Source organism: Schistocerca gregaria, chromosome 3, assembly GCF_023897955.1.
Source record: "Schistocerca gregaria isolate iqSchGreg1 chromosome 3, iqSchGreg1.2, whole genome shotgun sequence".
NCBI lineage: Eukaryota > Metazoa > Arthropoda > Insecta > Orthoptera > Acrididae > Schistocerca > Schistocerca gregaria.
This window is the reverse complement of record NC_064922.1, coordinates 118,156,138-118,169,369: the sequence shown is the minus strand read 5'-3', so window position 1 is coordinate 118,169,369 and position 13,232 is coordinate 118,156,138. Positions and strand designations below refer to the sequence as shown.

Below are 13,232 nucleotides of genomic sequence, written 5' to 3'. Positions count from 1 at the left end.
ACCACGGTGTTATTTTGTAACGAACTGACAATGATCAGTCTCGTGTTTGTATCTCGTTCGTTGCAGTCCGAAATTCTCCGAACACTTAACGCTGGTCATTGGGATATAGTGCGGACGAAGCAATTAGCGCGTCGTCACTGCACTTCGGTCTGCATTGATAAATAAATTGAGAATTTGCTTCCTAATTGTCGCTCTTGCGCAGAGCATCAATCTACTCCTCGCCAGGGCTTCTTTGCGTGGCCGACTCCTAATGCACCTTGGCAGCGCGTTCATATTGATTTTGCGGGCTCTTCCTGGGGACACCCGCTGTTTGATGGTTACTGATGTGTACAGCAACTTTCCTTTTGTTGTACCGATGTCTTCTACATCGGCCAGTAGTATTCGGGCTTTGAAGTCTGTTTTTTGTATTGAGGGCCTTCCTGAAGTTATTGTCTCTGACAATGGCCCCCAATTAGTGTTTTCAGAGTTTGAAGCGTTCTGTGATGCTAATGGCATTCGTCATCTGATCTCACCCCCAGTCGGACAGCGAGGCTGAACGCTTTGTGCATATGTTTAAGTCGCAAATGAACAAGTTGTGCACCACCTATCACTCCCAGAGGCTCAGAACCAGTTTCCTAGCGAAACTGCTACATGGCCGCGCCCATCGGTCGCTCCTGCAACTATTGCACCCGCCGCTGCGCGCTTCAGCTGCTTCGCTTCAGCTGCTTCGCCTCTTTCTAGCTTGGCGCCGCATGCTTTGGTGTTCTATCGTGTTTTCTCTGGCAGGCAGCGCTGGGAGCAGGGTCACATTCTTCGCTAGCTTGGGCACGCCTTATTTTTAATTTCTGGTCCCTCCAGACACCGGAACCAGATCCGTTCGTTCCGTCCTCGGTTTTCTACCACTGGTTGTTTCCCGGCAGAATTTGAGGCTTCGCGGCTTTTGCCACCTCAGCCCACAACTCCACCGACAGCACCTCTCGCGTCTCCGCCGTGGGCGCTCCTGGCGCCGCCGGTCTTCTGCACCCTTGCACTGGACGGGAGCCTCTCGCCACGGCCCCACCTCCGGCCGCCGCCGCCGCAGTGTTCCTCCGCGGCACCAGAACCAATGGGCGCTGAGGCTGCAGACACATCGCCGCCACCGCCGCCGTCGCCCATGGAGGTCGTAGCTCCGCCTCCTCATCCGAGCACACCCTGTGGTGGTGCGCGTTCTGGGGAGATTTTCATCGAGGCGTTTTCCTCGCCCGCTCGGAAGCAATTCGGGGACGCAGGTGGGCAGCGTGCCCTTGAAGTTCAGCTGTGTGACCCTCAGTCGCACCGCCCCTGGGTCCCTCCATCCTCCGTTGGAAGCCTTACTCCACGATGGTGCGCCGTATCAGTGGGGATGGGTGTGGTATCGATAGCTATGATGCCACGGCGTAAGTACAAGTTCTTAGAATGGCACTACGAGAGCGGACGATCCACATCGACGACAGCGACCTTTTATTTTGCAAACGGTTCAGGATATCAAAATCAAATTGTCGACAATGATAGTACTAAGGGGCTCACGAAGTTCTGATATTCTTATGAGGAGAGGTGCTCAGGAGTGATATCGACTTTTTGAGACCATTTAAGTGGGATGTTGGTTAGATTCCCAGGTGTCACACTTGCAAGCATTAGCCAAAGTGGGGATTCGTTCGTGAGAAATTTATATCAACATTAATTTATCAGAATTGCGTCCAAACATTCATTTCATTGGCAAAACTCTGACGAAATGTATCTTAAAAATTACCGGTCTGAATGCTGGTCGCTTTTACACGCACGCATTGGTAGTATTTGACCCTGTTTGTAGGTGTACTTGGTTATTTTAAACCTGTCCAGTACGTAGAGTGGTCTGTCCTTTCCACCACGACAGCTAGCCTATCGTGTTCCTCTCCAATGGCTGAATGCCGCCAGGTTTTTCCAGCTGCGGAGCCAAACCACCTGTTTACCTGCTACACTCGTACAGCAGAGGCATTTCTTATACTGTCGTTTCTGCTGATCAAGGCTGAACTCTATCATGTGCTCAGCTCAGTGAATCAAATATTTTCGCCACCTGGGGCCCTATTCTGTATCGTTAATACCAATCGGTGCAGCAGGTTAGCCTTGGTAGTGACGTCATTTTCGGTTCTTTATCAGAAGTTACTACTCTGTAAGCTTCTGAGACCAGTTACCGATCGGTCCTCCTGCCGATTTTTCGACAACTGAACAGAGAGGTTTTGAATCTCAGTATGGCCCTCTCGTTCCTTCGGTGTGATTTATTTACATCTAGAATTAGGAATTTTAAAGATATTGAGCGGTTTTAGCTTGTGTTTGTGTTATTGAAGAAAATGGGTTCAAATGGCCCTGAGCACTATGGAACTTAACATCTGAGGTCAACAGTCCCCTAGAACTTAGAACTACTTAAACCTAACTAACCTAAGGACATCACACACATCCATGCCCGAGGCATGATTCGAACCTGCGACCGTAAAGGTCGCACAGTTGCAGACTGTAGACTATAGCGCCTAGAACCGCTCGGACCTAGAACTGCTCAGACACCCCGGCCGGCGTTACTGAAGAGTCACCAGGATGCATTCGGGTGGAAAGTGAGTTCATAATAGACTACTTTCCTTTGTTAGAAACATAGTTTGTATGAATGATTATAACGTAAAACACGTTCACTGAATATTCTCACAAAATACATGTTATCTTTACGTATTTAAGAGTTTACAAAAATCATTAAATTTCAAAAGGACGTCTCTGCTTACATATATCACAGAGTGTTAGCTGAAATTACTAGTGACTTCGTTACTGTTTTCCACAAAAGGTTTACTTAGTAACTATTGAAACACGTTTAAAAGTTTTAAGTAACAATGCAAAGGATTTTTGGGAAGCCTGATAGAGGAAACCTTCCAAAATTTCATGCTTTTACGGCTAACGCCCGCATTGTTCAGCAACGAAATCAGCCTGCATATCTCTCCATTGGAATTACGTGAAATAAAGCAGCAAAGATAAGCGAGTTGTTCTAGTACAGTGGGTAAAGCAACGAAAAACTGCTGTATCATAGGTCGTAGCTTCGCATACTGAGGCGTACCATAATATTATTTTTCCTCTTCATGTTTATAACACATTCTGAGCTTTCATTAAACGAAGCATTTTTATGATATATTCGTTGTTATTTACACGTAAGAGTGCGCTTTCTCAGTAATGAATATCTTCGATTTCATGGCTTCCACATGTTTAAGAAGCGGAAGATAAAACTGCTGACTTTTTCTTGTCATAAATAATGCACCATTCTTTCTGAATACGTAACGATTTCCAATTGTGTGGTCTGCCAGGAATCTAAGAGCACAACTTAAATCACTGCGAATGAAACTAGCAGCAGTCGTCTTTATACTTTAGTTTTTCAAAATTATTTATCTGCGGTCGAACCCTTAAAAACAGTAGATAGAGATTAATGATTCCAACAAAAATATTTTTAGACTATACCATCATATTTGAAACATTTTAATTCATCAAGTACATGATATAAACTACAGTGAACTTCTATAGCTGCACTCGCTACATGCTCTCGAAAGGGCATTTTTTAAATTTTGTTTTTATGAATCAAGTCGTTGATGTATCTTATAGGGAACTAGGCTGCTTCTGCATTTGGATCTCTAGGAGTGAGTTACAACTACATTCTATGCATCTTCTTATTCTTTGAACTCTCTTAAACATTTTTTTGGGTTCGTGGAGATGTGTTCTGCGTATGAACTCAATGAAGGCAGTTTGTTTATTGCCATACACGGTTCGTTTCTTTTGTTTGTGAAGCATCTTCTTGAATAAAAGAAGCAAGACCCGTATGGCAATAAACAAATGCCTTCAATTAGTTGCGTAGATGGAGCATACCTCCATGAATTTTGAAGGAACTAAGGAATGACGAAAAACAGAAAAAAGTGACGAATTTTTCCGGTGTTTCTATACATGTATTTGTACAATGTGGTACTACACTTCACTCTTAACTCATACTCCGAAACGTAAAATCCAAAACAATACGTCGATATGAATGAGAAAAAAAAAGACACAATGTGGCATTTATGACAGTTTCCAGAAGACAGTCAATATTCTGTCGTTATCATGCATTCATGGAAGCACGTGGTCAGCGAAATTTGAACAGTATTACATCCTCTGACCACACTTCTCGGTACTGTGAAGAATAGTGTGTCTGTGTTCTCTGCTAGCCGCTTCAGGTTCGTGCTGCTGTGGCGCTGCAGTGCGCATGTGCGGATCTGAGGCAGATTGCTTTTGATTGGTTGGCGCAAGGAGAATTGACAAGAGCATTTCGGCTTGCTAGAAACGTTCGGCATCGCTTCCGAAATACTAAGAGAATAATGTTGGGGCTCTCCTTCAAAAACAAGACTGTTCGGTGCGCTCGCGTACCGAACCGATCGGCAAAATGACCGAAAAAATACAGACTAGGGCCCCTGGCGAGCGCCGAGTTCAGCCTAGCTCATCAAACAAGCTCCCTCAAGCTGTCAAACACATTGTGCACACAGTCGAGTCTGTCTTGAAATACCCTGGTGTTCAGCATGTCTTCTGTGCTACTAGATCCATAACATTACGTTTCGTGGACTCACACTGGCCATTGCTGGAGACATTTTTTGGTAGACCCCACTGCTTCATGAAGTTAGCATGCAGTGTTTCAAATATTTGTCCTGACATCCTGAGGCAGGTATTCTATCATATCCATAAATGGAGTAAGGAAAATACTAGGTTCTTTTCTTTGAAAGGGCGCAGTCTATATCTTCGCCAATCCTTACGAATCCTAGCTACTGCTTCATCTCCAACGATCTTGTAGTCGACAGGACATTTAATCCTAATCTTTGTTTCTTTCCGAACTTTGCCCACTGAAGGCAAGTGTCATACATAGGATAAATAATCATAGTGTATCACATTTGCCAATAATCGAATACATTGACGTCGACAACTGTACTAAACTGTAAAAACGTCCTTCATCAAAGCTCGTTGTTCCTCTTTAATGTGGCGAATAATACAGAATGAAGTGATCCTACCTGAAATGATAGTGCTATTTTGTGACGTAATTTCTTCGATGCACTTACTACACACACAGCACAAACGTTTCCTGCAGCCTTCGCTGACAGCGCCCTTCTATTAAATCCAAAGAGAAAACATAAATGTTAAGTCCTTTTTTCCGTTTCACTCTGCGTTTTCTTACACTTAAACAACGTTCCTAATAATCTGCAAATATGAATGTTCAATAAGTCACTGCAAAAACAATTTTAGATCTCAAATTATAAAAATACGATTGGTAAATATTCTGCCTGACAACACGCCAAATAAAATGGAATACCTTATGTACTGAACTACTATTTTCAGATAATTTGCCTGCAGTGTTACATTAAATTATTTAGTATATCTCACGTGCATGCTGAAAAAGCAGTGGTCATAACGCTGTTGCTCACACTATTATACCAGATGAAATTTGCTTTAAAAAATAGAGAGAGGAGTGTTTTTGATTTCTCCACTTTGTGTTTATTTTGCACGTCAGTTACCACTATTACACAAATACAGCGTGAGGCAAATAAAAGTGGGTCGGAGAACAGAGTTTCTGTGTACAAAGAAACACATCAAATCAAGGAAATACAGTAATAACCTGACTGTAGCAAGTGTAGAAAGTGACCACCATTCATTTCTTGGCACCTTTGGGCCCTGGTCAGGAAGTTGCTGAAAGCGGATCGAAGCTGGACTGTTGGAGCTGTTGCAGGTTCATCCAAAGTGTTCTGCTGCAGTTCTTGAAGCTTGTTAGAGTTGTTGCGATACACGTTGGATTTGAGGGCTCCCTACGCAATGCAATCACACACTGACAAGTCAGGTGACGTGGGTGGGCAGCTACGGCCGCGACCAGACTGACCTCTGGATCACATTTACATGATTTTCGCACCTGACTGAGTTGTTAGCAAAGTTCGGCCAGCTGTATGGGCAGTTGCTCCATCCTGTTGGAAGTAACTGTAGGTGTTTTCTTCCTCCGTTAATGCTGCCACAAATGGTATCCTCTCGTTTGGGCCACTTTTATTTGACCCACGCTGAACATATTGCGACACAATACATCGAGTGGAAAGCAACACTTCCTGTAGAGACTTGCTCATCCTACAGCGTTGCCAATTCGTGCCAATGAGAGTTATGAGATTTTGGTGAAGTTGTTAACCTTTATAATCAAATCCAAGGTGCACATTTCACAGCTGGAGGAGATGTTGAATGGCGATAAGGTCGACAACGAAATGAATGTATTGAAGAGGGGCTAATTCACTTCGAGATAGCCAGACTTCTCATCCATAGTGGCGCATTCTCTGTTACGATGAAATCATAGACCAGCGATATGAGGAGTTCGGTGGTGTATCGTTAATGTCTGGATGTGATTCACACTTCACGCAAACAGATCCTCTTCACCTGCGGTAACGCCAATGGAACAATGTTGAGTTTTACTATGGTTCCAGATCCACATTAAACACGATGTCCCTTCAGTATCAACTGAATGTATTTCGTTTATGTTAGCGCATGACAAATGTGATAGAGATTCTATTTGCTGCAACATCTAATCTCTACAGGAAGTCTTGCTTTCCACGTGAGCTGTTGTGGTGGTTTATGTACTCGTATTTACGTAATAGTGGTAATATCGTGCAGTGTAAACGCAAAGCCGAGATATCGAGTTCACTCCTCTATCTATTTTTTAAAAGCACGCATCATCTGGTGTATTTATGTAGGCAACAGCGTTGTGACAATTTCTTTCTAGCATAGAAGTGAGATATACTAAAGTATTTAACCTAACAGTGCAGGCAAAATTTCTGTATCATACTAAGAGTCGAAACCAGCCCCTACCACTATTGTTGGCAGACAAGAGAGACAATGAAAATCATAATTATTTTTCATCAGTAGTTTAGTGTCGGCATGCTATGTTTTAAAATGATCTGATCCAAATTTTTGCAGGACCAGGATTTGAAACTACACACGCGTTTTTTCTGGAAACCTTGAGGCGTTAGGAGTCCTTGGCAAACGATGAAATGATATATCTGCATCGTCCCGAAGAGATCAAATCCCACGAAAGAGGAGGCATCCAGTGCAGCTGCAATATTTTCGAAATATGAAGTATCGACTGTATCATTAGTAAGCTTCCTTACAGAAGAAATTTTATTTTACTTAATAAACCAACCATCATGTGACGTCACAGGGGACAAATCAACTAGAGAAGTTGAAAATATTGCAGCTGCATTGGGATGCCAACTCTGCTCTCCTCTTTCGTGGGATTTGATTCCTTCTGGACGACAAAGATGTATCATTTCATTGTTTGCCAATTGCTCCTAACTCCTCAAGGATTCCACAAAAAATGCGTGTCTTCGTTCAAATCCTGGCACAGCATAAAAATTTGGATCATGTCATTTCAAAACATAGCATGCCAACATTAAACTACTATGAAAAAATATGATTTTCAGTGTCTTTTTGTGCGTTGTCAATAATAGTTGTAGGGGCTGATTTCGGTTCCCCAGTTGATTCGAGCTTCTTCATCATGCTCCCCACAGCAGGAGGAGAAAGAGGGCCATTCCGTAATACTTTCAGTCGGAGTTATTCTCAAAGTGCAGCTCCAAAATTCTAGTTGTTTTGAAAATAAAGCTTCACCAATAATGCCCTGCTCTTTTTGTCCAAGCTCATCTTAACAGGTCAACAAGTGCACAGCGAATGGTCAGATGTGTCAGACTATGTATCATGATGACCTACCACGGCACCTGGTGGCCATAGTCGGAACTACATGGCGGCATTCTGTCGAATGGAATTCATGCACCCATATTCTTGACATTAATGTTACCAAGATTGGTACTCGAAGAGTAATTAGTTTCCACGTTAAAAAGTGTTAAATGGGGAAAGTTTAACCATAACCACCCCGTAGTAGTAGTAGTTGTTGTTGTTGTGGTCTTCAGTCCTGAGACTGGTTTGATGCAGCTCTCCACGCTACTCTACCCTGTGCAACCTTCTTCACCTCCCAGTACTTACTGCAACCTACATCCTTCTGAATCTGCTTAGTGTATTCATCTCATGGTCTCCCTCTAAGATTTTTACCCTCCACGCTGCCCTCCAATGCTAAATTTGAGATCACTTGATGCCTCAGAACATGTCCTACCAACCGGTCCCTTCTTCTTGTCAAGTTGTGCCAAAAATTCCCCTTCTCTCCAATCCTATTCAATACTTCCTCATTAGTTATGTGATCTACCCATCTAATCTTCAGCATTCTTCTGTAGCACCACATTTCGAAAGCTTCTATTCTCTTCTTGTCCAAACTATTTATCGTCCATGTTTCACTTCCATACGAGGCTACACTCCATACAAATACTTTCAGAAACGACTTCTTGACACTTAAATCTATACCCGATGTTAACAAACTTCTCTTCTTCAGAACGCTTTTCTTGCCATTGCCAGTCTACATTCTATATCATCTCTACTTCGACCATCATCAGTTATTTTACTCCTCAAATAGCAAAACTCCTTTACTACTTTAAGTGTCTCATTTCCTAATCTAATTCCTTCAACATCACCCGACTTATTTCGACTACATTCCATTATCCTCGTTTTGTTTTTGTTGATGTTCATCTTATATCCTCCTTTCAAGACACTATCCATTTCGTTCAACTGCTCTTCCAAGTCCTTTGCTGTCTCTGACAGAATTACCATGTCATCGGCGAACCTCAAAGTTTTTATTTCTTCTCCATGGACTTTAATACCTACTCCGAACTTTTCTTTTGTTTCCTTTACTGCTTGCTCAATATACAGATTGAATATCGTCGGGGAGAGACCACAACCCTGTCTCACCCCCTTGCCAACCACTGCTCTTCTTTCATGTCCCTCGACTCTTATAACTGCCATCTGGTTTCAGTACAAATTGTAAATAGCCCTTCGCTCCCTGTATTTTACCCCTGCTACCTTCAGAATTTGAAAGTGAGTATTCCAGTCAACATTGTCAAAAGCTTTCTCTAAGTCTACAAATGCTAGAAACGTAGGTTTGCCTTTCCTTAATGTAGCTCCCAAGGTAAGTCGTAGGGTCAGTATTGCCTCACGTATTCCAACATTCATACGGAATCCAAACTGATCTTCCCCGAGGTCGGCTTTTACCAGTTTTTCCATTCGTCTGAAAAGAATTCGCGTTGGTATTTTGCAGCTGTGACTTATTAAACTGATAGTTCGGTAATTTTCACATCTGTCAATACCTGCTTTCTTTGAGGTTTTAATTATTATATTCTTATTGAAGTCTGAGGGAATTTCGCCTGTCTCGTACATCTTGCTCACGCGATGGTAGAGTTTTGTCAGGACTGGCTCTCCCAAGGATGTCAGTAGTTCTAATGGAATGTTGTCTCCTCCCGGGACCTTGTTTCGACTTTGGTCTTTCAGTGCTCTGTCAAATTCTTCTCTCAGTATCAATCCTCCCATCTCATCTTCATCTATATCCTACTCCATTTCCATAATACTGTCCTCAAGTACATCGCCCTTGCATAGACCCTCTATATGCTCCTTCCACCTTTCTGCTTTCCCTTCTTTACTTAGAACTGGGTTTCCATCTGAGCTCTTGATATTCATGCAATTGGTTCTCTTCTATCCAAAGGTCTCTTTAATTTTCCTGTAGGCAGTATGTATCTTACCCCTAGCGAGATAAGCCTTTACAACCTTTCATTTTTCCTCTAGCCATGCCTGTTTAGCCATTTTGCACTTCCTGTCGATCTCATTTTTGAGACATTTGTGTTCCTTTTTGCCTGCTTCACTTACTGCATTTTTTGTATTTTCTCCTTTCGTCAGTTAAATTCAGTACCCCTTCTGTTACCCAAGGATTTCTACTAGCCCTCGTCTTTTTACCTACTTGATCCACTGCTGCCTTCATTATTTCATTCCTCAGAGCTACCCATTCTTCGTCTACTGTATTTATTTCCCCCACTCCTGTCAGTTGTTCACTTATGCTCTCCCTGAAATTCTGTACAACCTCTGGTTCTTTCAGTTTATCCAGGTCCCATCTAATTAAATTCCCAACTTTTTACAGTTCCTTCAGTTTTAATCCACAGTTCATAACCAACAGATTGTGTTCAGAGTCCACATCTGCCCCTGGAAATGTCTTACAACTTAAAACCTGGTTCCTAAATGTCTGTCTTACCATTATATAATCTATCTTAAACGTTCTAGTATCTCCAGAGTTCTTGCATGTATGCGACCTTCTTTCATGATTCTTGAAACAAGTGTTAGTTATGATTAAGTTATACTCTGTGCAAAATTCTACCAGGCGGCTTCCTCTTTCATTTCTTAGCCCCAATACATATTCACCTACTACGTTTCCTTCTCTTCGTTTTCCTATTGTCGAACTCCAGTCACCCGTGACTATTAAATTTTCGTCCCTCTTCGCTACCTGAATAATTTCTTTCATCTCATCATACATCTCATGAATTTCTTCATCATCATGTGCAGAGCCCGTTCGCATATTAACTTGTACTACTGTTGTAGGCGTGGGCTTCGTGTCTATCTTGGACACAATGATGCGTTCACTATGCTGTTTGTAGCAGCTTACCCGCACTCCTATTTTCTTTTATTCATTATTAAACCTACTCCCGTGTTACCCCAATTTGATTTTTTATTTATAACCCTGTATTCACCTGACCAATGGTCTTATTCATCCTGCCACCAAAAATCACTAATTCCCACCATATCTAACTTTAACCCATTCATTTTCCTTTTCAAATTTTCTGACCTACCTGCCCGATTAAGAGATCTGATATTCCATGCTCCGATCCGTAGAACGCCTGTTTTCTTTCTCCTTATAACGACATCCTCTTGAGTAGTCCTCGCCCGGAGATCCTAAAGGCGGACTATTTTACCTCCGGAAGATTTTACCCAAGTAAAGCTGCATGCCCTCGGGAAAAATTACGGCTCTATTTTCCCCTTGCTTTCAGCCGTTTGCAGTACCAGCACAGCAAGGCCGTTTTGGTTAGTGTTACAGGGCCAGATCAGTCAATCAGCCAGACTGTTGCCCCTGCAACTACTGAAAAGGCTGCTGCCCTCTTCAGGAACCACACGTTCGTCTGGCCTGTCAACAGATACCCCTCCGTTGTGGTTGCACCTTCGATACGGCTATCTGTGTCGTTGAGGCACGCAAGCTTCCCCACCATCGGTCCATGGTACGTGGGGGCATGGGGGGGGGGGATCCTTCCAGTATATGGATGATAATATTATTTCTAAAATATCACAATGTGTACAGGAGGACCATTATGTAACCATATGAAATAAAACTGTCAACACGTCTGAACGGTTTGTGTTAGAACGTTTAAACTACACGGTTGGCTGCGGGCCATGATGAGAGTTAGTATGTGCACGTATGGTTTGGTTTAGTGACGAATCCCAGTTTCATTTGGATGGGTTCGTCTATAAGCAAAATTGGAGCACTCGGAGGACTGAGAAACCGCATCTCGGGATCGATAAGTCTCTTCACCCTCAGCAGGTGACTAAGTTGTGTGCAATGTCCATTCACAGAATAATGGGTGCAATATTCCTTGATGGTACGGTAACTACCGAACGATTTGTGAAGTGTTTGGAAGATGATTTCATCCCCATTACCGAAAGTGATCAAGATTAAGGCAAGCTGCGGTTCGACCCCATCGAAGCAGGAGAGAGTTTGATGTCCTGGACGAGCACTTTGGGTACCACATCCTGGCTCTGGGGTTCCCCGAGGCCACTGGCACGAGCCTCTATTGGCCGCCATATTATCCAAATCTGAACACATGCTACTCCATTTTTTGGGGCTATGTTAAAGACAAGGTGTACAGCTATAATCCTAAAACCACTGCTGAGCTGAAAACAGCCATTCAGGAGGTTATCTACAGTATCGATTTTTCGATAGTTCAACAGGTCATGAAGACATTCGCCATTCATCTGCGCTACATCATCGCCATTGATGGTACGCATATCGAACATGTCATAACGTAAATCCGAATACATGTAGTGACGTTTACATGATGAATACTGAGTGTGCACGCCGTAGTTTGTAACTAACATACGTTTTTTCATATAGTTCAATAATTGTCACCATGTACCTTTCTGATTTACTTTAAATGTTTACACGTTCCTGCCATAAACGTTCAAGCACAAGTAGACAATATACTTTCCAACATATGCATGACGTCTGTGACGTCACCCGAGGCAGGGCTCACTCTGGCGTTTGACTGACGCGGATGGTACAGTACGAGACCGCTACGGTCGCAGGTTCAAATCCTGCCTGGGGCATGGATGTGTGTGATGTCCTTAGGTTAGTTAGGTTTAACTAGTTCTAAGTCCTAGGGGATTAATGACCTAAGAAGTTGGGTCCCATAGTGCTCAGAACCATTTGAACCATTTTTTTGATCGTACAGTCGCTGGGTGCTCAGTGAAACTTAGTCTTGCCACTCGGACTGTGTTTATACAGGGTGGTCCAATGATAGTGACAGGGCCTAATATCTCAAGAAGTTAGCATGAAACGAAAAAACTACAGAGAACAAAACTCGTCTAGCTTGAAGGAGGAAACCAGATGGCGCTTTGGTTGGCCCGCTGGATTGCGCTGTCATAGATCAAACGGATATTAATTGCGTTTTTTTTTTAAAATGAGCACCTCCGTTATTACTACATATTGGTGTAGTACCTAAGGAAATCTGAATGTTTTAGTTGGACCACCTTTTTCGTTTTGTGATAGATGGTCTTGTAATAGTCACAAGCATATGGTTTGCAATTTTAGACGAACAGTTGGTAACAGGTAGGTTTCTTAAATTAAAATATAGAACGTACGTAGGTTTGAACATTTTGTGGTGTCACCGCCAGACACCACACTTGCTAGGTGGTAGCCTTTAAATCGGCCGCGGTCCGTTAGTATACGTCGGACCCGCGCGTCGCCACTATCAGTGATTGCAGACCGAGCGCCGCCACACGGCAGGTCTAGAGAGACTTCCTAGCACTCGCCCCAGTTGTACAGCCGACTTTGCTAGCGATAGTTCACTGACAAAATACGCTCTCATTTGCCGAGACGATAGTTAGCATAGCCTTCAGCTACGTTATTTGCTACGATCTAACAAGGCGCCATTATCAGTTACTATTGATATTGTGAACTATGTACCGTCAAAAGCGACGTTCATCATTAATGGATTAAAGTTAAGTATTCCACCAGCTACGTCCGTTGTTTCTAAATTCTAATTTCCTTGTCCTGTTCC

At 42.9% G+C, this 13,232-nt stretch overlaps 1 protein-coding gene across 1 annotated transcript in view; it reads right to left on the bottom strand.

Annotated features, from left to right (window-relative positions):
• The window catches only part of LOC126355276 (uncharacterized), a 384,087-nt gene that overhangs the window by 337,938 nt on the left and 32,917 nt on the right, over window positions 1-13,232 (bottom strand). The window contains exon 3 of the mRNA XM_050005563.1: window positions 927-1,187. Coding sequence (XP_049861520.1) covers window positions 927-1,187 — 261 coding nt within the window. The remainder of the gene's footprint in view (window positions 1-926; window positions 1,188-13,232) is intronic.